A 27,567-nucleotide genomic window follows, 5' to 3' on the forward strand; every position below is an offset into this window, starting at 1 on the left:
AAAATATTAACATATCTCAACACAACTGTTCGACCTAAAAACATCCCCCGCAGTGCAAAATCGCATTCATTCTTAAACCGGTAGCTTCGGCAAACTGCACATCGGCAAATACCGCAAAATAAATACCACGTTTTTCCTGCTTTTGCCTAGACGAGAAACTCGAAAAAACATCTGCACGAAAAAAAAACTAACAATCAAACCATGCAAATCACTAGCGCAGCGGTGGGTAAAAAACCTGCTGCACAACCCATCAGATTCAACTCCCTGCCAGTCGTCCCCTGTTACGTGCGCTGCTGCGGGACATTGTTCAACGAAATCCGCTCAAAGCGGCATCCTGCAGGTCCTGTTATTCGTGTTCCGTCCTGAATTGCGTCAACCAGCAGAATTTGAAAGGACACTACGCGAATAACTAAATAATATGCTCAAAATGGGCGGTGGGTGTCGGTAGCACACAAACACACACAGTCAGTATAGAGAAGAGAAAGAGAAAACAATAACAATCAAAAACTGCAAATATTGGCAAAAGGTGGACAACGTTTCATTCGTTTGCGCCTGCATAGTTTTGTTGTTTTTGGCACAAATAAAATCGGTATAACCTTATTTGACAGGTCTGCTGCCGTTGTTTTTTGCTAGTTAGGAAACCAACAAAAACATAGCGGAATACATTTTGAGGTTTGGTTAGGGTGCAAATGAATGTTTTCGATGAACGAGCAATTTATTTAACAAAACGGAAAATCACAGTCATTATTAACCCTTTCATTCGAACAAATAAACCACGAATCGTAATTCATAACTCATGTCAACTAGTCCCCACAAAACCACCCCCGAGGAGGTGGATGTAAATGCGGTAGCCCCAACGTTTTATTTGATTAACCACCCGTCATCACACGTCACAGGTTCAACTACAGTTCGGATTGTGTCGTTCGATTTTTCGAGGGCGAGGCGTGGGGTTGTTGTTTTGCCTTGTCGAGTCGACACCTGAACATAAAGCTATAAAGTTAAAGGATCATTTAATGGGCCGGTACCGGTACCTAGTAGCGCCGCAGATGGTGTTGACAATTTGATAATCCTTTGCTAGCATCGGGTCGTTGCGGGTCGGCTCTGCCTTCCCCGGTGGAGTTGGAATGTGTACAGTATTTACGAGACTGTAAGTGAAGCACAAGCTATTCATCTGCATATCGTTAAGGTGCTTGTTATACAGAATGATTGCCCCATTAATGTTATTGAGTGAGTGGGGCGCATTCAGAATGGAAATTGGTGTACAAATAGGTCGCTATTATAGATCTTTATCACGTTGGATGTATTATTCATGAATAGCTCATCCTTTTATCATTTAAATGATTATCGCCGAAAGCTCAAAATGTTTAACTTGAAATTATCAGATGGTTTGATTTATGGAGTCGCACAGTACTTTTCAGTACATAAACTACCTTGCGTTTCCATCAATATCGAATAAATCAAATGAGCCGCTGTTGATAGCTACTCAACTTGTTGGTCATTGTCCTTAAAGCTCGTTATCGCTAAACGGTCCTTCTTCGAAAGGAAGGTAAATTTCCATGTCGAACATTTCATCAACATGAACACCCACACCCACGTATATCTTAACAACATATTACAGAAGTAAAAGCAATCACTCACCTGTAGACGATAGTTTTGGTCGGCGGTTGCTGCTGCTGCGGCTGCCAGGTATGGATCAAAGTACACACTGTTCCACGGAAGACAAGCAGGAAATATTCCGTAAGTTTGATGACGGGGAAAAAAAGAAATGCAAAAAAAAAGAAACGACATCGTTAGTGGGGTTGATTTATTTATGCTGGGCGCGTGGCAGCACCAAATGGTAGCACACGGTGTGTGTGTGTGTGGTGTGGCTGGAATGTTTTCGATTTGATTACCCCGCGACGTTTGAAGTTGCTGCTCTGCGGATATGAACGGTGTATATGTATATTGAACTGCATACCTTACAATACATCACCGATAGGTTATGGAACCGGGTGACGGTGTTTTCTCCGCAACACGTGGGAATCTGTGTGTTTTAGGTGTTGAAGTGATTAATCGATTGTTTTGGTTTATTGATTTGATGGCACATATTGGTGTCAACGGCGATTTATGGGTGTGATTTGAGTGAGGTGCCGTCAGCGGACAGGAAAATCAGTTGCAATATGTTATGATGAGTTATTATTCGGTATGTTTGTGGAAATATTTCAATTCATAACATGACGACACGAATGAATGACATGATGATACATGAATGAAGTTAATGTTTGACAATTCTCGGTGGTTTGTTTACTTCATCAGTTGCGTGAGTTCGAGTGCAACGGGTGCTCATCTGTTACATTCGAACTCACGTAACTCCCGTGTAAACAAACGACCGAGAATTGTCAAACGAAGTTCACCCGGCTCATTTTGTGGGGTTATGTCGGTTGGTGTAAAACCTAATAGGGTAGATGAGCACTTAGGGACCATTCATAAATTACGTAACGCTTTTAGGGGGGAGGGGGTACGACAAGTTGTGACATGTTGTGACATAGTGGGGAGGGGGAGTAAGCTAGATCGTTACGTAACATTTTTTCACCGAAGAAAAAAAAAATTCAAGGAATTTGTTACGTAATAGAGGAGGGGGATGGAAAAATTTGTGACAATTTGTTACATGGAGGAGGGGGAGTCAATTTTGGGAAATTTTTGCGTTACGTAATTTATGAACGGTCCCTTATCCATCTTATTATTAAAGTAATCGCACTATTCCATTAATTACTCCGCCAAGAATCAAATGTATGTGCTTCAATTGATATCAATATCTTCATTTCATTCCTAAGAAACAGTAGAATAACAAAACAGTTATGAAAATGAAAATACTTGGTGTGTGTATACAATCCATCTTCCACTACTGGTCGGCAGCGATTTTATGGAAGAAACATGCATTTATTTAATCAGTAGATGTACACATTTTACACCTTGGAGCTGAAAGGTGACAGCTCTACTCAGGCCCGTAGCGTGCGGTTGGCCGGATTAGCCCCCACCAAGGGAGCTGTCCTAAAGGGGGGGAGTGTCATTAGAATTAGGCTAGTTAACGACAACAATGTATGGGTTACGCAAATTTTGATTACCGTCTGCTTATCGCACCGTCTGTCTGAGCTTCTACATGCTTCTCATTCGATTAGCGAACGCTGAATGAAGCCCTTAGCACAAAAATGCATGCGGGACTAATATAACTTCCCAATATTCGATCAGGTCTTTTAAGTGCTTCATATTGATGGCTCTTCCTGAAATGGACTATCAAATTTCAGGTTATCCGCGTCATTTTAGAAAGCTTTTGCGTTATTCATAGAAGTCATAAATACTTCGAAATTTAATACAATACCAATAATGGATATTCTTCCAAGTGATTATTGCAAATCTAAAGTATTTTGATTCAGTACAATGAATGTTACTAACGTTCAAAAACTTTCCCTTCTGTTTCTTCCTTACTTGTTTAAGAGGAGCATCTATATTGAAAGGTAAGTCGTAGTCACTACAAAAGAAATAGGAAAAACTTGGATCAAATTTTCCTAAAAATACTAGTAACGATTGCATTCTTTTGAATAAATAAAAGGTTCTTGTGAACTCAGTTGACTAAATGCAACTAGAACACATATTCAACTTTAATCAACTTTCGCGTATGAGTGGTTTAGAGGTTATTAATAACTATAACATTAGTTGTTGTGTGCCGATCTTGATGAAATTTTGTAATTTTTTTTAAAAGTATGTACGTAGCAAAGTGCAAACTTCGGAATGGAACCGTATACCGTCAGTTGCGGTTGAAAGTCATTCATATTATTATGCCAAAAAAGAATGCTAATAGTGAATCCGAAAAGGTTACAAATATTATCGAACAAGTCAACAACACATATGAAGCCACAAACAATGGCCAGATTCCAGGTCCGCAAGATGTTCGACCAGGTGCTGACGAAACTCGATGGAATGTGTTTTGATTGACGATAAAACCTATGCGATAACCGATTTCATGAGAGATCCGTGGCTCAAATTTTTCACGGATAAGTTTGCGAAAAAAAATATGATTTGGCAAGGGATATGTTTCTGTGGTAAGGAAACCAGCGTTTTTGTGACTGATAATGCTATGATTTCGGACATAAAGGAAGTTCCCCAACAAACGGATGTTACTCTTCATTAAGTTTCGTAATGGTTCGTTATGTTTTTGACAGACTTAATCCAAGCCAACTTCCATTATAGCGACGACAATGATACGACAATGGAGTCCAGTTCATTAAAAAAGAGAAGAATAAACCAAATTGTCCCCAGTCCTATCCAATAGCAAAGTATTTGGCGATAATGAAGCAGAAACTGAAGATGAAGAGCACAGTCTCCTGCGACATTGGTCGGCTGACGGATTGGCGGAATCAGCGGGTCAAGACCGTGACTGAAGAAAATGTGCGTCGGATGAAGAACGACATCCACAAAAAGGTGCGTGGACTTCTTCGAAGTAACGATTTGTTTCAGTTATTTTCGCAAAATATTTTTTTACCTTTGTTTCATACTTAGAATCTAACCGTTATGGTTGGTTGCAGAATTTGAAAATTTCCCTTGTATAAACAGACATATGCTATAAAAAAAAACTTTCGGAAAATGAACGCCAATTTCAAACTCTTTTTAGTTGCAATGAAAATCGGTCTTCCGGCTACAACTGCAGATTCCCTGCCTGATGAACGAGTAAACGCAAAAACAAACACACGTTTCATAGTCCAGAAGGATTGCTTTACGATCCAGCTCTGAAACCTTTCAAGCTGTACAGCACAGAGTTTGTTGGCCATAATCACGTCCGATGTCATGATCGCACCTTCCGGGAAACAGACAAACGTTCCTACTGCGCTGCCATCGCGTTCTACATGCTTCCGCAATCTGCCGATATTTACACGAAACATAATTTCGGAGAGTTCAAACAAAGCCCATTTCTAGCAAAACCATAACGTTAGAAATTTCGCAAAAATACTTTTGTTAAACACATAGGAAAGATGTACAACAAAAGTACTTCGGCCATATTTCTAACGGCGTGGTTTCGCTAGCAAAGGGCGCTGTTTGAACTCTCCTCTGTTTCAACTCTCCTCGGTTTCCCCTACTAAGGAAATCCTCGAGCGCTCTGACACAATCGCACCACCAGCCAGCTACCTACCTCGTCTGTCCGCTCGAGCCGCTAATCCGTTTACTATCAAAATGTACGAGGAATGAGTACAATCACTTAAGAGTTCATCACTATGCTATATTTCTTGTATGCAGTCTTTATTTTTTCTTAAAGGAAAAAAAAATTGAATATACCAATTTGCGCTTAAAACTACAAAACCTAACTTAAAAAGTGGGATTTGGCGTTCACACATGTTCTGTGAACTATTTGGATTTAATGCCTAATTGATGCCAATTTGGCATTGGTTTGGATGTATCGTCTGACAGCAAGTTGGTGTCAGTTACTGAAGAGTGGAACACAAATCTTTGAGTACGTTGCATATCATTAGATTTGAGTTACCAGTCCGAGTGTTGTCACGACATTCCGGTTATATCTCAGTCATTACCTACCCATCCTGTGGCTCATGCGATTGAAACAAGGACGTTTTTATGATCTGTTGCAGATATAGATTTTTACACATTGTTTGCGCTAGCTGCCTATCGTTAGTTTTCAGCCATATATCGAGTTTAGATAAGTGACCATTTTTGCTTCACTAGCCCCTGAATCGTCTTTCATTTGTACTTGCTGTCTCTCCATTCGTTTGCTTCAAGTTTTCGCTTTGCACCGGGCTCTAGGACTACGAATAAATGAATTCTCCTTCTAAAGGCCCAGCGAGTGATATGGATGGCGAAAAAGAATCGTCATCAAAGACTCCGACTTCCCGTTCAAAATCATACATATTGAACTAGGACAATCTGATCTTCTTTCGGTTCAAAGATAATCCGGTAAGCATTCTAAAGATTTCGAAAGAACTTACGCAGAAATATTCAGCCGTCACAAATATCTCAAAAGCTCGCCCAGATTAGCTCCGAATTGTGATCTCTTGAATAAAGCGAATAAATGACATTACATTATGAAAAACTATCGCGTCTACATGTCAGGTCATACAGTTGAAATCGATTGTGTGGTTACCGGTTCGATTCTAATTTTAGAAACCATTAATTGAAACACGAAAAGTCTACTCTGTGAGGTAACGCATTGTCATTTTCATAGAATTTATCTTTAAATGTGTGTTATACGGGTCCCTTGCTTCAATGGTGCCCAGGGGCAGTGAGTAGGTTCAATACGATGCTAGGTCTAGACCATCTCAAAAACGTTAATGGTGCAACTGGATAGTTTAACTATTTACAATCATTTACAAAGACCTTTTTTTAAATTTTTGTATTAATAACTACCATAAATTCTCCCATGAGCGATATCCGGGTTTGTTCCCATTATTCGATGTGTGCCAACATAATAAGTATGTGGCCTAAGTCTCGCCAGTACTCATTTTGATGTTAAATATTAATGTATAAATTAATTCGATATTATTCCTTTAAGTAACTATAAGTTACAGTGCGGTGCAAATCGATGTACCTCAGTCGCAATGGTAATTCTTGCAGTAGAGGCATTTCTGTAGTTTTCTGTTTTCAATGCGCAGTCAGAAGAACGATACTGCATTATTTGTGCAGTGAATAAGTAACAAAGCAGTAGTAATTGATTGTATTCGATACGCTACTTTCGCCAGAAAAAACTCTAGTGTAGATAGACTGAAATTCAACTTCTTAGCTAGTGTTCTTGGTTTGGTAGCAGAATTAAATTTTATTGTTTCGAAAAATCAAGGCAATAACTCATCAGAATCAATTGCAGCAACTGTGGGGCAGTGAATTGAAAAAAACTTATCAAATACAATAAAATAAAAAAAAATCCTGGCAAATTTATTACAGAATGTTTTCTCCCTCAAATGGGCGGTTTTTATACATAATTTTACGACCCTAATATAAATGTTGATGGAAGCCATACTCAACAAATTTCTAAGAAATGTATTTAAGAAAATCTTACAAAGAGGTAGATTGTTTATTCTGTCGATAGGGGATGGATCTTGGCAAATAATACGTAGTTTACAAGGGGGAAATTCGAAATTTGTGTCCAAGAGGAAGAAAGGGGGTTTCGAAAGTTGCCAAAATGGCTCCTTATCAATGAAAGCATGATTTTAACACTTTTTTCGCTCTGGTGTTATTTAGTTTTTCTTGACAAAATTATGCCAGTTCCAGTATTTTACCTGTACTATTGGTATAGAAAAAAGTGGAACCGACTGGACAAAGCTACTAGCTTATTTTTATTGGCCATATTCCGCTATTCTTGCTGTATTATGCAGTTACACATTTTACCCATCTCGAGAACGTATAAGTTTACTTTCTTTAAAAATTCGCTCACTTTTATATTTACCTCTCAAATCAGCAAACAAAAAACATTTGGGCATATCAAATAGGTCGCGATGAGTTTCAAATTTGTCACATTAGTATCTGGCGGATTCAACTTTGACACTCAGATAGACGCTAAAACCATGTTCGATTTGTCGCTCCGGTTCGGTGGTATGTGTAGTCCAACCCGTTGCACTAAACATATTAAAACTTTCGCTTTTTCGCTACATTCCGAATCGTAACCTTTAGAAAAAAATTATGTTATATTATCTGACGAAACTTTACGGAAGACACCTAAACATGAAAACATAAATGAAGATAAATTTCTTTTTTCAACTAGTGAAGTCTCGTCAGCAAAGAAGTGATGATTACTGATGAGAACATAAAGAATTATAACAACAATCAGAATTTATGTGCTTCCGGGAATTCACTCGTGATCAGTGGTTTGCTTGTAAAGACATATCTATTCAGCCACATACCAATGAGTTGAAGTCGAAACGCACGTCGGTTTGTGCTTTTGACTTAACTTTCTCTTCCTAATATAACAAACCGATCTTGAATATGAATTTTTTGACTTCATCAAGCTTGAGCTGAAAGTACGATTGCCACCTCTCCGGTTCGACCCGGAGACTCCGGTTTTTAGGAGCGATCTCCGGGCCTCCGAGTTACACGTCGATTTCTCCGTCCAAGTGAGACGGAATGGATGATGTAAACTTTTTGTACTGAATTTACCATAGTTTACCTTCGTTCCAAGGTGATCTATGTAGATGTAGATGCTTCTACCAATTATTTCGATTTTTGCACGTAAAAATGAAAAAAAATATTGCAACGATTGGCAAAAATATTCAGCTACTTGCTGAAGTTGTAGTTATGCATTCGAGTAGGTAAAGTAGGTCAAAACAGTTTGAAAAGGTCAACTTTTTTTTATTTCACCAAACTGATGTTTTCCGAACGCCAACAACAACTGAGTTATACCTTACGACTGGAAAAATCGCGATTCTTTTCTACCACAAGAATTCCCGGAAGCCACAGCCGTGTGCTTGTCAAGCAATGCCATTATCCTGTAATGGATCCATTTTCTTTAGCTGTTAGCTGTGGAGAGCAATATTTTTTTGGTTTATCCTCCACAGCAAGAGTTGCTGGTGCTTTTGGATTTTTAGCGGTTAGCCGCGGAAGTCAATTTCTATAGAAAGAATAGAAGAAATGTATTTGTACCAGGTACAAGTATTTAAGTATTAGACGTACTATTTAACTAATAAGGTAATAAGTAGTAAAGGAAATGTTACAAAATATACTTTGAAGTGTCTACCCCGAGGTCAGTAAAAATATTTGGGTCAACGTCTCGCCTGAGACAACCCTAGCCGCAAGTCGTGTAAAATTGACGATTCGAAAGGAACCAAAAAAACCAACTGGTTTAGTTGTCTCGAAACAAGACATGTCCGTTGTTCTCTTATCGCCACAAGACAGTATTGCTTTATTTACACATTCACTGTTCTCTTACACAGAGAAAAACATCCTAAATCATCTATCCACACCGTGCAAACTGCCTTGTCAGAGCAACCATGTTCGAAAATGTTCCAACTGGGGGAGTCGGATATCCCAATTGAACCAATCGAAGCATAATTCGATCACACAAATTGGCAGTTTGAAAGATGTTTCATTTTTTCTCGCGACACCGAAAACCTTACAAATTACCCATATATGAAGCAAACCCAACACGACAAGCAGGACATCGCAACAATAGACACTTTTGGTGGCTCCCGGAATTGTGTGGGAAAAGAAAATTTATCATTCCTGTAGTGCCGGACGCAGCGCTCTACTGACGGTGGACAGGAAACTTTCCCATTTCCTTTCATACGGAAATAACCGACAAAAAATGAAAAAGTAAATATATTCTCCACAATGCAAGTGGAGTAGTGGGAAAACAGTTTTTGCTTGGTCCTGGGGGCCGGGCCCCCACAGCGGTCGGTCGGAAATAGGCGGAAGTGAGAGGGAAAAAAAACTATAATGCTTTTTAAAATATTTACGTGATTTATGGTGTTCCTATGAACACGTGAGTCGGCTTTTTTTCTCCTACCGCTAGCACCCGTGTCCGTGCTACTGTTTCTGCAACAACAACAGCAGAGATAAGTGAACACATTCTGCAAAACTTGCTCGTTTCGAGACCACCGAGTATATAGGGTGAAGAGCCTATTTGCGCCATGTTTTTATTATCATCCTACCCATTTAAAGCCGTTGGTTAGAGCAGTGTTTGCCATCTTTGTTCAACGCATTGAGTCAAATGGTAGCGCAACAATAGGGGCACGCGATTCGAGTTTTCATTGTGCTCAAACACGAGAATTTTACTGTTTTCAACGCATTTGTGTTATTATATTGGTTTTTAACAACCAAGCAAAGCGGTTGATGTCAATTTTTACGCATTCCATTGATTGTAAGGCAAGAAATTACCGAATTAGTGAGGCACCTTGCTTAGTATGGGGAAAATAAGCTCATCACCCTAGTTGTGTTGTTTTGTACTATGCCAGGACTTCTCGTTGCATCCAGAATCACCGAGGACAATGAACGCATGCTGGTTGGCTGGCGCGGTTCGTTGCTGATGCTGACTCAGATGCACTTTAGCAACAGTTTCCACAATTTTGTTCACGTGATTCACGTCCGCATTTGTAGCCTTGCGAAAGAACTACAAAACTTCAGCATACTGGCCTGGGTGGTATGCCGACCAAAGCTACTATTGCACGTCTTGGGGCTTAGAGAAGTAACCGGTTTGTCTTCAGCCTTTTATTTACTCACCTTGGCTGGCACTTTGGAATTGTTGATTCAAGATGCACATGTGGAGATGGTTATGTGTATTGTGCAACAAAATGATAATTAAAAAACTAGCGAAGGCACAAGATTAATTTACACGCACCAATAAAAGTGAGGTATATTCGAAAACTTGGAGGTAGTGGTTTCAATTTAATTTGACGAATTATCAAAAGTGTAACATTCGTGGAAAATAAAAACGTAGGTTTAACTATTGTTTTGTTCATGTCTGGAATCAAAAACAAGTACAAGCCCTGCTAACACTCAAAAATTGATGGACAGCACGCTTCCACTTGATTTATTTTTGTGCTTGTTAATGATCAGTTCTATGCCTTTACCTTTACCAATGAATATTTGGAAAGTATTACGGTAAGTTGTTTTCGGTTGTTTTTCAATCTTGTTTGACATCATCCATATATACAAGGATCTTGATTCTAATACTGTATCACTCAATCACGTGTTCTAGATTGTTATCCAAAATTAATCTTATTACCAGAGAAGTTTTGCTAAACTTTTACACTGTGTGCTTGATGTGATGGAACTGAATAAAGGCGACTTCCGTAAGCCTAAGCTCTAAATGTTCCACATCTCGAATATTCGGTTTTATACGAAGCGATCTCTAATCAATGGCTACCGTATTTGGTGGCAGCTTCAATTTTTGCTTCTGGGATTCGCTCACAATGGCAAGAATAATCTTAACGGTTTCTTTTATTTTCAAAACCTTTAGAAAAACTTAAACCCGGGCAGACTGAGATTGAATAGCTGTTGTCTTCGGTAGTTAGAAACAGACTGAAAGAGCATGGATTGACACGCAGTAGAACGGTTTACGAGTCCGTTCAACGTTTTGGTTTCGCCAACAACGTTGATGCATCTGTGAGACGACGATGATAGCATACATCAAACTGAAAGCAACTTCGACTGGTTCTGCATGAGTCAAAAACAAAACACATTATATGTAGATTCGAGGCAAAAAAATCCAGTTCGATAACATTGTGATACGTAGAGTAGATCACATTACAGACTACGGTGATTCACTCGATTCTCATCTAAAAAAACTATTTGGACAATACAGCAATCATAATTGAAACTAACTCGAATAATTGGGGCTCATCACGAAGATTGCTAATCGTTTTTCCCGACCTACACTGTTGGAAATCTTAAGTATGTCGTTACCTCGAGACTGATTCGGTAGTTTGGTATCCGTTCAATGGCTATGCAAGTTTTTTGAATTCGTTTATTTTAGACGGCTCCATGCGTGAGATTAACGGAGCCGTGTGTCATCTAAATCTTTACAACAAATAAATAATTTTAAAAATTATTTAATGTGTGTTAATAGAATGCTTCCACCCAATTTACCAGTGTTATCGTGTGTGTGTGTATATGGACACAGATCATGCTGTCGTACTTCGATTGCGTTATCTTCGCAATACGCGGGGATTTTCATCCGGACATTGTCACACTCAACAAAGTTTTTCATGTTATTGCGGGAATAAAATTGTTCTGTTAAGCCATAATTGTATAATCCTTTCAATACGACATTTCGGGTATGGTGGAACTGAATAAAGTGTGTTCGAACAAGAATGAGTGTAAATCAGTCAAAATTTTTATTAAAAAACCAAATCATGTTTCTCTGACAAATTCAATTCTTACAGAAATAAGAAAAAAAATTCTCAATCTTCCTGTTTAGCGAATGTGAATTGCCGGACCGTTCGTTTAAATCCTCCCATCAAAAATTTCATTAATTTTCACTAGCTTAATCAGAATTCCTTTTCTTGCGGGGCATCACGCTGAACCAGGGGTTTGCTCAGACACAAATAGTGTTTTCGTTTTTTCAAGCTAGCGTCAATCCAGCGCTAGCTTGGTTCTGTCACTAAGTTAGTGTCAGATTCCGATAAAACGAAGTCGAAACGCTAATTATATAGGTTTTGTGCTCTTCACGTGCAAAGATAGTTTTAAACAATTTTTTCTTTAGTGGAGAAAAAATATTTTGCGCGTAAATTTTTCTCCACTAAGGATCAAATTTTGCACATCATCCTTGGACACTTTCTTCGCCGCAGAACGCCAGTATACCTTGAACTGCATCTTGCTGACGCGTGTTGTTCGCGTCTTTTTAATGTTCCGCTTGACGATTATCCAATACTTTTCTTAACTTTGATTGTTAGGGTTCGTGTCCATGGGCACTAGACCGGCACAAAAATTGACTTTTTTTCGGAACACCACTCAATCGAATGGCTCCGGAAGCTCTATTCCAAATACAAACTTGTTCGTATGGTCCTGGTTAACTCACTAAAAAATTAAGGTTTTATGTACAAATATATGAAATATCGGCAATGATAACAATAAATTCAGTAAAAAAATGCCAGCATCATCCTATGTATCCCAAAATCCTCAGATGTGTGGCTGGAGATGGAAGGATTAATATTGCAGAAGACTGCTGCTTAATATTCTAATATAATGTTATACACTGTCCCTCTATCTCGCACATGCTTAGAAAAGGACATTTTAAAAAAATATTTTGATCTTCGAAGTTAAATAACTTAACCTCCAATCATTATGAAACTTTCAGCAAAGTTGTTATTAAAAAAGCTACACAACCTGAAGTTTTGCGGTACGCAGAATAACTGTGTGAGTTTTTATTGAATTTTGATTCTTTATTTCCGATTTTCCATATATTTAATCATAGAAATTTCTAAACTCTTGTGAGTGCACTAGATCTACAGTAAAAAGCTCATATTTGGCATATGGTTTGTAGAGATAATTACCACTTGATTTAGTAGTGTTCCGAAAAATGTTCAAAAAAATTGTTGGTCTAATGGCATCCCGATCAGAAGTGCATAACTGATTTATAAGACCTGGAGTTATTCATTTCAAAAATCTGTTATAAATTCAGCTGGCTAGTTGTTAAAATAACAAAAAATAAAACAAAAAACCTCGCCAATAACAAAATTGTAACAAAATTTGATATGATTTTATCAAAGGTAAAACTAAATGAGATATATTTTTTTTCCAAAAGTATATACGTCCTCTGTGAGAGAACTGTATTAGATATAGTCATCGATCAATTCATAAATTGATGGTCTCATAATAGATTATGTTATAATATTGATAGTAAAGAAAACTGTCCGCAATCCACTTTCAGTTCCGTTATCTAAATATAACTTCAGTTGTTATAAATATCAACCATAGTTATAATAGTGTTATTGTTTTGTTATGCTTTTCTGATCGGGATAACACTCCTTGACCTTCTTTCTGAAAGGGTAAGATCCAAATCCGACCAAAACGGAACGGAACAATTGTATCGCTTGAGAAAAGATAGCAGATGTTTTTCTGGGTACTCCTGAAAATAAATTTACTGATTGATGGTTCCGGGGCTACGGCGCTCTTCAAGTCCCAGGGACAGATAAACCTGCCACACGAGATATTGCATTGCGACCTTCGACAGCTTTATGTGTTTAAAAATATCTGCCAGTCCTGTTACAGTCGACGTATAATATTCCTGTTCAGGAAGCTGTTTAAAGTCGACAGTCCGGCTTCAGTTTTCAAGATCGATGCTCGGTTGTAGACGATACTCCCAGCTTACTTGCAACATTTTGGACGGAGAGGTTGGGGTTTTGCTTGAAAAGGCTTGCCGCTCTTTTCGTCTTTTTGCGATCTCCGACTGTCGATTTGCTGGCTGTCGACAAACGTTTTTCGAACACTTGTATTTCGTTAGTGACTGTTGATTTGGCCACATTCAACAATTTCGTCAACTTGGAGCGGGAGTAGCTCGGATTTTTGCGATGCGCGAGCAAAAACCGCTGAGAAACAGCAGTCTATTCTAGCTTATGCGATGGTAACGTAAACGATTCGTGCTTTCAAGACGTTTTAACAAGTGCAGAGGTTTTTATTCATTACGACAATAACCAAATATGTAATAAACTGCGTATAGTCGTAAGTCAGTCCCATGTAGTTAGAGAATACCAGAGAATATGGGACAAATATGAATCTAAAAGAAAAGAAGTTTTAAAACCGATACGCGAATAGACTTCTCTAACTGTCTTCAACTGATTTGACGTATATTCATAAAAATTTCTCCCAGCAGACAATCGAAGAACTGCGTCAGAGAAAGTAATGATAGTACTTAACAGTAAATGTGAAAAATGACGATCCATTACCATGAAAATTTGATGCTCCCATAGTCGATATCATTTTCACACAATTCAACTCAGCACGGAATTTCCCGCCGGCTGAACCAATAAAAAGTAATAACAGTGAAATAGCACATATTTCTCGTTGTTCAGATTCTTCTTCGGCTGACATTTGGAAAGCTACAAGCACGTGAAATTGAACGCCTGCAGGTAGTCAATAACTTTCCGGTGCTCGTGACGGCTGGGGCGATCGATGGCGCGAGTTGGGAAAAATTTTCCCTCAATCGATTCCCCGAATCGAAGGGGTGTAGCATAGCAGTAGTAGTACGACGGGGGCAAGAAACGAGATCAATAAATTTTTCACACCGTCTCGTCGTCAATCAAATCCGTGTCGTATCCGGTATCTTTCCTCTCCTACCCCGTACAATTCAGATTACGATGCTGCGCGATGCAATTCTCATCCAGACACCCCTGCTGGTAGTGTGATTGTGAAGTATGTTGTTGATTCGATTTTCCCTCTGCCGCATGCGGCATGACATATCGGTATCATTATTACATCAAACAAGGTTCAGATTCAGCAGGAAAAGATATTATTGGAATTTTTTATCATTTTTTTCAGCTTCCGCCTGGTATGATAGGAATCAGTGGCAGGGGACTTTATGGCGCCAGGTAGTGCGAACAACTGAGCAGCAGGAAAAATAGACGTCCATCTCTAACGTTTTGTGAGCGGCATATTCAAAACTAATTGGGATAGAGATTTCACTACGGTCAACATAAACATACCTCTAGTTGGGATATACTGGTATGGAGGTGCTAGCGTTTTAACGAATATTCGTTCAAATGTTTACACAAGTTCTCTAAATTTATTTGTTCGAACATTGTTGTCTGTTCTCTGTATTTAAGGTTAAATAAAAATGTACAACCAACAAGTTCAGCTTAAAGTTTTGGAACAATCCACATGAACCCATGCCTGTGGTTTCAAAAATTACACACAACAAAGCGAAAAATACGCCACAAGCGTAGTGTGTTTGAATGTTACATTTGTTGTTTCGCAAAAAAGTATGCTAAATAGCTTTAACTAACAATATTAATGTTAAAGCTTTACGATTCAATCACTACTAGGGGTCTATTTCGTTGACTCTTGACATCAGTCATTACTAAAACCAGCATCGCATCAATCTTAAATAGTTGGCATCGATAACTGAATCTCGTTAATTGATCAAATACCCCTATCAGAAATAGGAACAAGTTGAGCCCATTGACGATAAAAAGCACTGTCAATCATATCCACATCTAGGGGAGCAAATCGCAAAATATCAAGTCCAATCGCCCAATTGAACATTCAATCAGAGCAGGTAAACACTCGTTACATACACTTACAAGCCCTGATCCTTTTAGCCCGACAGGGGACCGGTCACAGCGCTCGTACCCAATCCGGGCTCGTATGTACGCAAACAGCTCCCCCACGATGCTGTTGGCATTATTATTTATATATGAAAATGCCAACAAACGTGGAGGGACCCGAATCGTTATCCTACTGCCGGTTACCCTCGCTCGACTGAACGCCTAGCAGCACTGTGCAAACAGCATTCTTCAGCATTCACCTCCATAATCCATTTCCATCATTTGATACGATATGGTGGTGCCCCGTGGTGATTTGTTCGGGTCCGAGAACAAATCTGACCCGTCACCCCGACCCGACGGACGACGACTCTGTGTCAGTGCCATTGCAATTAAATTTTCGCAGGCCATCGTTTCCTTTTCCTCGTTTCCTTCCCCTACGTCCGAATCCGAATCCGGATCCGGATCCGGTGATATAGAGTCCGACCTGGCCCCGGGTCACATCCACAGGACTGTGCGTATGATGGTAAACATAAATATGAGGAGCTTGTGATCTTTCACGTTCGCACTTTCATATAGCGCTAATGTGGTTGGTTGGTTGGTTGGTGGCCGGTGTGGTGGTGTGCGCATGTGGGCGGAGAAGTAAACTAGGACGCAATTTTCCCGGTAACGTTTTGAACAATTTTCCATAGCTACCGTTATATTTTTTCAGCGTAGGAGCCGGGTGGTCTATCAGCAGGCAGAGGTGTGATGAAATGAAGATAAATGGACATTTTCCATCTCGTCCGGAAAGGATGATCGAATTGCGATTGCTGTTAGTATGAACGTTGGTCCGTGTGGCAGTGTGCAGGGCAGTTGTATCGTGAGCGTTGGATGCTTTTTTCGCATAGGGTAAGAAACCTTTCGATGATTGGCTGGAAAGAAGATGGTTCAATTAAATGCTCCAGGAGTCATTCAACAGTTTAGGCAAATACGATGCCTTAGTACTCACTAGGTAAGTGATTCATTAATATCAATTTTATGGTAGTCGTCGAATAATGGCCGAAAATATCGAAGGACCGTCTACAGGCCAATTAAAATCACGAGCAGACATCTTTCGATAATGATATTTACAATCAAGCGATTTCTTTAAGGCTACATCCATAAATGACGTAGCATTTTATGAGCGACCTTCCACATCCCACTACCCGATCCTAGCATTTCGTTACAAATCTCTAAGAACCTCCTGATAATGACGTAGTTTCTGGCCTCGATGAGTGCACGGAAAAATGTTTCCAAAATCGTGAATAAAGTGCCATAAATTCTGGAACAATCACGTTTCACGTTACGAAAACAGGACCATGAACAAAAATCATGTTTTTTTTGTGTTGTTCAATTTCCCTTCAGTAACGCCCGAATAACACTTTTATTCACGGATTTTTTTTATTTGTAAACTTTTATCACGATTTCCGCCATGTCATTACTAAATCGATTTTTCGTGAACTAGCTCACAACTTTATGAACATTATTCATAAAATCAAAGGAAATAGATTACAAAATAATGAAATATTATTCATGTATTTGTGAGCTGGTTCATGATTTCTAGTATAATAGTCTCGACTGACCATGCGTGTCCGAGAAATATTTCACAAAACCACAATGTTCAAGACTGCTAGTATAATAATCACAACTGACCATTCGTACTCATGAAACGGTTTTGTGAACTAAATCATGAAATATTCGTTCATTCGTGAACTAGTTCACGACCTTGAACATTGTTTTTCATTTGATAAGGTTCAGTGCAATGTCTGGTCAGAAAACGAAAACTGCGCTGGGCACCACAAATCGTGTTCGTGATAAAGTTGACAGAACAAGATACCGCGAATCAGTCACGCGTTTACGATGCAGTGCACAAACTCACGTTACTCCGAGTGAAACCGGTAATAACCAAAAATTAACAGATTGCGATAAGGCGAATAGAAATTATGAAAACTGCTGGGGCCCTATTCTCACAGTCACGTCACTTATGGCGTTTTCGCTTGAACCCGAAACTGAGTCAGGTTCTAACCCCAACCGCTGTCAGTTCATACATTTTGACAGCAGTTGGGGTTAGAAACTGACTCAGTTTCGCTTCAAGCAAAAACGACATTAGTGACTAGAAGAAAATTTCCTTCTAGTCACTAGATGACGTGACTGTGAGAATGGGGCCCTTGATATCATGAACATGAGTCACATTATTCCACGTACGAAATTCTGAGGTAAGCTCTAGAATAAAATATCACGATGACGTCAACAGAAATTACGAAAATCGTGAGTAGGATCCTGAAATCATGAATGTAAATCACATAACTCGTGACGGAAATATCGAAAATCGTAACTAAGACCCTGAAATCATGAACATCCTAAAATCGCGACTAAGATCCCGAAATCATGAATATGAATAACTGTACTTCTGATTAAAATATCACGATAACGTAAGAAGAAAGTAACGAAACTCACGACTAAAATCCTGAAATCATGAACTGATCTGACAGAAAAAAACCGATGGTAAACTCATGAATAAAATAGCACGGTAACGTGTCTGGAGGATCACGATCGATTGTTTTGTTATGCTTCTTCGTTTTACTGACTACGGTTATGAAGCATTTCTTCTGGTGGTCAGTATTTCGTTTGGCGATGCTGATTGTTGCTACAGAAATACTGGACGTAGTCTTTGTTGATTCAAGGAAACCATCTCCTGGATTCGGAGGAAAATCAAAGCAATATTTGAGAATTTTTTGTGAAAAAATGAAAAAACATGCGAACTTCTGCTTTTGATCATTTATTCGTTATTTATCAATAATTAGATAAATTAATATTTTTTTTTTTCGAAAATTCAAAATGGCGTTTTTCTCGGAGCCATGTTTTCTGCTAACGTGTTCTATTGACCTGATTTCCTTTATTCAAAAAATGTTAGGAAGTATATACTTTTCTGTCTTATACCTAACATTAGTATGAAAAATTAATTATTTATGATTTTTAAGTGAGATTACAGCAAAAAGAGACAAATTTCACTTTTTTATTAACATCTATAAAATTTTGTTTTTCATCATAGGAAATATCATCTATTTTAATAAACTATATTCATTTCTCATTTCAGTTAACTCCGAGGGGCCCTGCCCTTGACAAAGTAGGACGATGTTTCGCGCACAGAGGACATTTTGAAGCCGCCATATTGAATTTTAGAATAATTATCGAATAAAAGATCAAAAGCAGTTCGTATGTCTTTTCGTTTTTCCACAAAAAAATCTCAAATATTGCTTGATTTTCCGCCAAATCCAGGAGAAGGTCCCCTTAATCGTCATTCCTAGTCCGACACGTGGCAGTTTGTTGGTCATATGTGCATAAAATTTTGTTTTTCATCATAGGAAATATCATCTATTTTAATAAACTATATTCATTTCTCATTTCAGTTAACTCCGAGGGGCCCTGCCCTTGACAAAGTAGGACGATGTTTCGCGCACAGAGGACATTTTGAAGCCGCCATATTGAATTTTAGAATAATTATCGAATAAAAGATCAAAAGCAGTTCGTATGGCTTTTCGTTTTTCCACAAAAAAATCTCAAATATTGCTTGATTTTCCGCCAAATCCAGGAGAAGGTCCCCTTAATCGCCGTTCCTAGTCCGACACGTAGCAATTTGTTGGTCATATGTGCACAGTGTTGTCTGTGCATAGTGGGTGCCATTTTACGGGGTCACAAAGGAAGGTATAAGACATTCTAACGGCATTCTTACCACCCGAAAACCTTTTGGGATACCGGAGAAGAAATTTCTTCAAGTGTCACTTTGACCTATTGTGACACGAATCTGCGGATTGCGCTGTCAGGTACACCGGGAGACAAATCATGTAGCTTTATTTCCACTGCATTGTCATCCATATAGATGGGAATCTTAAACTTAACATTATCTTGTTCAACGAAGCATGCCTTGTTGTTGCTGTAGATAAATTGATCTAGTGAGACATGATCACTAAACTGCACTAGTACCACATTGCGAACATGGTGAAATTGATGGAATTTAACATCGTGTATGGAAATACGCGTTTTCTTCTTTACCAAACGCTCCACTTCCACTGGCACTGGCGGACGATTTCCACACGTTTTGAAGGTAATAATCGGTGTGAAACCGCGTTGCAAGATCCACTTATTGTGCTCAGGTTGAGATATCTCGATCCACAAAATTCACACAATGCGCACTATAACAACAAACCGAACGCGACGACAACTGCTTTGAACGTGACCAGTGTCGTTTCAGTGGTTGAAAGCAGACTGATTAGGGTTAGTTGAAAAGTTTTTAACCTAACAAATAAATTTTGAAATAGAACACGAACCATACAGTACAGGAACCAAACTACTTGTTGATTTTCATTTTCATATTGCAGTGTTTGGTGGGGCAACGAGAGCGCAAATCCGCCCAAGGCCGATGATAGGTAATGAGTGAATGGTCCATGCAAACCACAAAAACGCCATGAGAAAGAATCAGAGTATGTTTGACGAATAATTACGCTGCAGAATGTGACGAAAAGGTGAATTGATGAATACTACTGTTACCTATTTAGAAATAAATATAACATGTTTCTCCATAAGGTTTGATATCAAATATTTGTATTTTTTGATTATGTGATGTAAATTTAAAGGTGTTAAAAAGTTCACTTTATCATCGGGGTGTTTACGAGATCGCGAGTGTAGGTGTGCGTAGATGATCGCGAAGGGCTCAAGCGTTTGTATGTTAACATGTTGGTCGCGCGTGCCAGCGCGTATGTGAGTTCGCGTGGATAAACTTGATTCTGTATCCACGTGACCATCTGTATATTCGCGTGTGTTTCCAGTGTGCGGTTCAGATGTTAGAAGAGAGTGAGTTCCCCTGTATCACTAGAGTTCACGATCATGTCGCCATGGAACGTGTTGTCTAGTGGATATAAGCGTTTTTTGGTCCCAACTGGATTTATAGACCTATGTTGCTAGGACCACGGGTAAAGACTTCCGGACGTGACCGATACATGCGTGGGAGATCGCCAAGGGCTACCAAAGATTAACTGGTATATTGTCATCATCGGAAGTCCTGGCATGTACACCTCCAGAGAAAACTTGATCCTAAACCCACTTTTTGCATTACTTCGATCATGGCATAAGTGGGTAATAAAGGTCACCAAGTTAAGTACTAAATTTGATCACAATGTAGCTTAACAAAAGAGAAAGTTGTCGTAGCCAAAAATTCTATGTGATATAATCACTGTAATAATGCTTTAGTGGAAAAGGCCCCGGACCACGTCAAGATACAGTATCACGCCGAGGCGGAACCAAATTACTTGTTGAAGGGCCGATACTGAGATGGTGGAGTCACCTCGGTGAGATGCAACTGCAACGACACGTACCCTGCCAAATATTAAACATTTGTACAAATCTAGATTTTACTTGTATTTCCTAGCTTGGCTCAAATCGCCATCCTGTAGATGTCTTGGGTCGCAAAATGTTTAGCTTAAGCGTCACTAGTTTTGTATTACTTTCATTTTTTAATCGTTTTTGCCTTTCTCATATAAAGAAAGGCTATGCAATCACTGTAAAAATCGACTTTTTAACCGAGGCCCGGAGGGCCGAGTATCATACACCATTCGATTCAGTTCGTCGAGATCGGCAAATGTCTGTGTGTGTGTATGTATGTGTGTGTGTGTGTATGTGTGTGTGTCATTTAAACTCACACAATTTTCTCAGAGATGGCTGAACCGATTTTCGCAAACTTAGTTTCATCTGAAAGGTATAACGCTCCCATAAGCTGCTATTGAATTTTTAGTTGATCCGACTTCCGGTTCCGGAGTTACGGGTTGAAGAGTGCGGTCACACAGCAAATTCCCATATAAACTGGTACCACCATGATGTTCAAATGATGTAAAACATATTAAAATTGATGTAACATTACTCTAGTTTGCGGGTCTGGATCACTAATGATCAATCAAAGCAGCTTTGACCACATTGGCCACCTATGACGGTTCATGACGCCCTCGGGGAACCCGCCAAGTTCCTAAGCTAATATCACACCCATTCCACAACGAATTCTCTACCGATTTTTACGAACTTAATTTCAAATGAAAGATACAGTAATGCCATTGACTGCTGCTGAATTTCATTCGGTTCTGACTCTTGCTTCCGGAGTTACAGGGGTGTTAGTAAGGATACACTGGAATTTCCCATATAAATCGGTACAATCGTAATACCTCAGAGGCTAAAAACTATTGAAATGGTCACCAAATTACTTCTAATCGTAGATCTAGATCACTGATTGCCAATCAAACATTCTTTGAATATATTGTCCACTATCGACGATTCCGGAAGTCCGGAATTCCGGGCATATTCCACAATTAAAGTCACATCGGTTCATCGGTGATGACTGAACCGATTTTCTCAAACCAAGTCTCAAATGGAAGGCAAAATATGCAGTTGAGTATTGCGTAGCCGCCCCTCCCCCCCCTCCCCACCTTGCCCTTACACCTCCCTCCTTCATCACTCCCCTCTTCTTGGATCACCCTCACGCCCAGATTTCCTTCATCCACCCCGTATACCGAAATAAGATGAAGGATTTCTGACGCATCCTCCACACCCACTCTACTAAACCCCCATTCCCTACACGTTCAAACGCATTCCACCAACCTTTGCAAATTATAATCACATGAAGATAACATTGAACTCATGCTTATTAAGCTAATTAAATATTATTCTTTTGCCTTTCTTATATAGAAATGTTATGCAATTGCTCCAAAAACCGACTTTCTAACCGAGACCCGGAGGGCCGAGTCTCATATAACATTCGACTCAGTTCGCCGAGATCGCAAAATATCTGTGTGTATGTATGTATGTGTGTATGTATGTATGTGTGTATGTGTATGTGTGTATGTATGTGTGTGTATGTGCGGATTTGTTAACAAAATGTCCACATCGGTTACTCGGAGATGGCTGAACCGATTTTTACAAACTAAGATTCAAATGAAAGGTATAATATTCCCATAGGTTGCTATTGAATTTCATTTTCAACCGACATCTTGTTCCGAATTACGAGTTGAAGAGTATGGTTACAAAACAAAATTTGTTGATTTTTCCAAATCGGTTTCTCGGAATTTTCTGAACCGATTTTGACAAACTTAATTTTAAATGAAAGGTCCATCAGCTGCTGTTGAATTTTGTGTGGATCCGAGTTCTGGTTCCTGAATTACAGGGTGATACGTACGATCACGCAGCAAATCCCGATTCTAACGAATTCTGCGATGAATGTAAAAAGGTGATTTTTTTCCAAAATGTAAACACAACTGTTGAATTTGTAGATCTAGGTCCCCAACAGTCATTCAAAGTCTCTTTGGCCACACTGGCCACCCGCGACGGATCCGGAAGCATCCAAAGTCAGAATAACGGTTATATTGGTTTCTCGAAAATGGCTAGATTTGCTCAACTTAGTCTCAAATGAAAGGTGTTGCGTCCCCAGAAACTGATATTAAATTCCATCTCCATCCGACTTCCAGCACCGGAGTTACGGGTTGTGGAGGTCGATCACATAGAAAACTCCGATTCAAACCGATACCGCGATGAATGCAAAAAGGTGCTCTTATATATACTTACCAAGTGTAATAAGAATGAAAGACATTTCCATAAAGTTATATTGTACGAACCAGCTATTAAAGCATAGTTTGGAGAAATGAGAAAGGCACAATTGCACCTCTAGGTGGATTAAAACAGGTTTTTTTACAAGGTTCCATAAGATAGCTTGACTGAGCCGTTGGTCTTTTATGTTTCACAATGTACAATAAAATAAAACAGGTTCAATTCCTAACCGGTAAATAATGTTGAAGCAGATCCTTTTTCTAGTCGACTGTTTTTAAAACGGGGGTTAATTCGAGGGTGAATTAGACTACTGCAGATGGTGAATTATGCCACGTAAATTTCTACTTGTTATCCTGATATATCCATTGAATTATTGACTCTATAATATAGAAACAATAATTCGATCGAATTATTAGGATAACAAGTTGAAATTTACCCGCGTTAATTCACCATCTGCAGTTGTCTAATTTACCCCTGGGGGTTAATTTACCCCCGATTGAAAAACACTGTTCTAGTCAGTGACGCATGAGCTATATATAGCAATTGAGAAATCAATCGGTCTACCTCTTCCTGCGCATCGTACAAGTTCGCTACTACTTTCTTGACGTTCACGGCTTTCTCTTCTTAATTTTTTCTTGCTTTTATGAATCGCAGATGTCTTCATCGACGTTTGTTTCCTTATTGATATGGCTGGTTGTTGGTTTGGAGGTACTGGGCGCAGCCGTTCATTAAGGATCAGTAGGCACCGGCAGTAAGTTTCGATATACATCAGTTATTGGATGACTTTTTGATTGTATTGTAGCAGCATATGTCGAAGGCTGTTTGTTGGTGCCGATTGTGGTGGATGTATTTTTCTTATCCGATTCGGTGCAAGGTTTTCCGTAATGTGCCGTCTGCTTGCAGAACGGGCATATAACAATGTGATCAGAGTAGGTTGCTTGAAGTTGATATATTTCCCGAATTTCCGAATCAATATGGTATTTTCGGAATGGTTTTGACGAAAGGGTGTCAGAGGTCGACGGTTAGCGCCATTTTAAAATCCAAGATGGCGACTTGCAGTTTGGAAAAATTCACTATAATCGCTAAACCAGAGTTCGCATTTCGAATTTTAAAATGGTACTATACATCGACATGTGAAAATATCCGTATGTTTTGAATTATAACAAGTTTGGTTGTATCGAAAATCACCATCTTTCTTTCAACATGTCGCCATATATCAATATTTTTGCAGACATCTTGTAAATTGCGTAATGCGCACAAAAACAGAAAATTCAAACATTTTCTAAATCTTTTCCATCCAAAACGATTTGTTTTTTACGCGGATTTTCGAATCCACATAATTTTTTTCGCGGTTATTCCAATAAACGAAAAAAAACCTGCTGTTTTCTACCTTTACAAAATGCAAACTAACCGATCTTTTTTTTTAATTTGAACTTTGTGCTCAACTTTGAGTTCGACGACGATTGCACAGACAGTCATGTTTGCCTATTCGGAAACTTCGTCTATTATTCGAGTTTCTTCCAACGATTAAGGCGATATAAAACTAAACAAAATATTTTTTAAAGAAACAAAACATGACATGATCCCTTCATCCATATAATGCTCAGGCTCGTAGCGTGCGGTTGGCCGAATTCCTCAGGGGAGGCGCTGAAATCTTGATCTGCTTTATAAAATAAGTGAGATATTCACTCACTAGAGCTAACGCGAATTGATGACAACACCGTCGATCTCAACTTTATAAGCGGACATGTAGACACGGTAGTCCTTCATAAAAGACTTGTTGCCAGTAATGTCATTTGCTTGCTTTGCTTGAATATTCCAATTCAAAACATATCTGGGCGAATTTTCAAGATGTACATCAAAGGCTGAATGCTTCTGTGTCAGTTTTTTTCGATTTGTTTATAATACTTAGCGTGTTATGTGTTAAGAAAGAAGGTCAATCCCTTTGCGGTATGTGTTGAAATAGTCAAATTTCGCCCAAATTTTTGGCCAGTATTTTTTTATACATTGATTTATTTTTTGACCGGCGTTGAACAAAATTCCAACATCGCAAAAATAACTACAGCCCTACCCGTAATACAATAATTCATATCCATGCAGCAGCAATTCAATTTCACATAGGCGGGCATTTGGAAGTAATATAAAGTATTTTAAAGAGAAACGAAGACTACGCCAGCTTGCAATTGACAGAGCTAAAATATACTGGTTCTAGTTAGTACACTTTCTCTTAGGATTGAACGAGAGAACTGCTACCGTGGACTCAAAATAGCCCACGACAATGGAATTAACTATTTACATAAAAAAAATTCTTTTGCTTATAATTCACCCGCACGAATTCAAGGATACTAAGGATACTAGGCTCTAAATCCTAACGTGACAACAGTCATTGGAGGTCAAAAATAAATCAAAACAGATTCGCACCCGGAGAACCTACCACATCCCCACCAATCCGATACATTAATAAAACAAAACAATTTTCGATTCATCCACCCCCACCCGACGCGTGCCGGCGGCGACTCTTAGTAGCTAAGTGGACTCTACTTACGGCGCAAATCCGTGCAGCGATGTGCCTCCTCCTAGTGGAATCGGAAGTTGACGGGCTGCGAATGTGGAACCGGTTACTGCGGCGATTGTTCCCGGAACTGCTGAAGCCCTGGTTTGCTGTTGCTGCAGTTGCTGCTGGAGAGCAGCTCGTTGCTGTGCTGCCGTGACCTCACGCTGGAGTGTTACGCCCCGGATAGCGGCAATTGCTGCTACTGTTTTATGCGAAATTTCAGCACATCATCATCCGCCCCCGCCCCCCACACGGTAAACGGATATTAGGGGGGTTAGAGTCGCGTAAATGCGTTGCGGAAAAAGTGTTCCGCACGATGGCGATGATGACGACGACGACGACGGTGGTGATTAGTGATGGTGCAGAATTTTAAATTTGTAAAGGTTCAGTTCCGGTGGTGAGTTAGCGTGATTGTTTTTTTATTTGGGTGATGGTGAATGATGGTTGATTTTGGTGAGTAGGTGAAGCACATATGAAAATAAAGAAAAATGAAAAAATAAATAAAATGAAACCGGCAGCGGTATTTATTGGCTTTATTTAATGAAATTAATTGGGGATAGGATAGTTAGTGGGTAAACTTAACACTGTTAGAGCAGTTTTGTAATCATAGTTAGTGATTATCCTATTATACTTACTATAGAAGATTTTAAAAAAAATGTGCTACCTTTACCTTTTCTTTGTTTTGGAACTAGATGCGTTTGGCTCCCATGACACAAATTTCTTTATAGCAAACGTAACTTTGTTCTAGCGTTAGATTACTTCTTATTACATGATGATAAACTTAAGAAAACGGCCACCGTATCGTTTCCAAAAACTCGTTAAAACAAGTCCAAATTAAGAAGAGCAACCTTTTCGTGCAGTATTTTCGTCGCTCTACTCCTGGCTACACCCGACACAGGAACAATCCGTCCTTGTTAGAAAGTTTTCGTTTCAGAGCAGCAAAGTTGTTGTCGTTAAAGAAGTTTATTAACAATGAAGTCGGAATACCGGGTGAGGCACGTATCGATAAATGATTCAAAAGAAATCGGGTATATCCTGCAGCTTGTGATGTTGGTAAAGAAATTCGAACGAGATCCTGATTGTTGAGAAGGGAACAACTTTTTATATCAAATAATTTGCTGCTTCGAAAAATTCTAAGGTTAGTCAGATAGTCAGTCACATTTTATTCATAGCATTGATGTACCGTTGTGAATTGTTTCCTTGGACAATAGTCGATCGAAATTTGAATAAAATTGTCACTTGTTATGGAGTTTTAGAAATGTAAGGAACAAAATACTGAGAATTCACAACGTGACGATGATAACAAAACATGAATTTCTCAGTAGTTCTTAACGATGCCTTTTTAAGTTCTTGTACGTTTCTCGCTCAATTTCTTAATAAAATATAATAAAATTTTGTTATTAGAATTTCCGCGCAAAAAATAACCAAGTTATCGTTTTTGTTCATGCGTTGTTTCATTGTACTAGATGCAGAATTAGTACTGAGTGCCACTGTTGCTTGTTGAATATTCGATGCTGGTTGACCAATAGTTTGAATTTTATAAGTACGCAGCGTCGTCTGAGCAGAGGCAGTCACGTGAATCAGTGTTACGAAAAATAAAGAGTTATGGACTAGCCATATTTTCACTACACGAATTCCATCGCTAATGGCCGGGGAAGAATATTTTTAGTCTGAAACGGAATTTCCACATGCATTATTCAATTTAGCCTACGGTAGTGGCAAGAGATCGTTTAATCCTACCTC

At 39.1% G+C, this 27,567-nt stretch overlaps 1 protein-coding gene across 14 annotated transcripts in view; it reads right to left on the bottom strand.

The window, feature by feature from the left end:
* The window catches only part of LOC131693510 (RNA binding protein fox-1 homolog 2), an 803,264-nt gene that overhangs the window by 62,476 nt on the left and 713,221 nt on the right, over positions 1-27,567 (bottom strand). For 9 of the 14 annotated variants that reach the window (XM_058981382.1, XM_058981380.1, XM_058981384.1 and 6 more), the window contains one exon: positions 1,639-1,705. In XM_058981382.1, coding sequence (XP_058837365.1) covers positions 1,639-1,705 — 67 coding nt within the window. Of the gene's footprint in view, positions 1-1,638; positions 1,706-25,815; positions 26,027-27,567 lie in introns of all 14 variants that reach the window. The other 5 variants (XM_058981390.1, XM_058981389.1, XM_058981388.1 and 2 more) reach the window with 1 other exon arrangement.

Source organism: Topomyia yanbarensis, chromosome 3 (genome assembly GCF_030247195.1).
Source record: "Topomyia yanbarensis strain Yona2022 chromosome 3, ASM3024719v1, whole genome shotgun sequence".
NCBI lineage: Eukaryota > Metazoa > Arthropoda > Insecta > Diptera > Culicidae > Topomyia > Topomyia yanbarensis.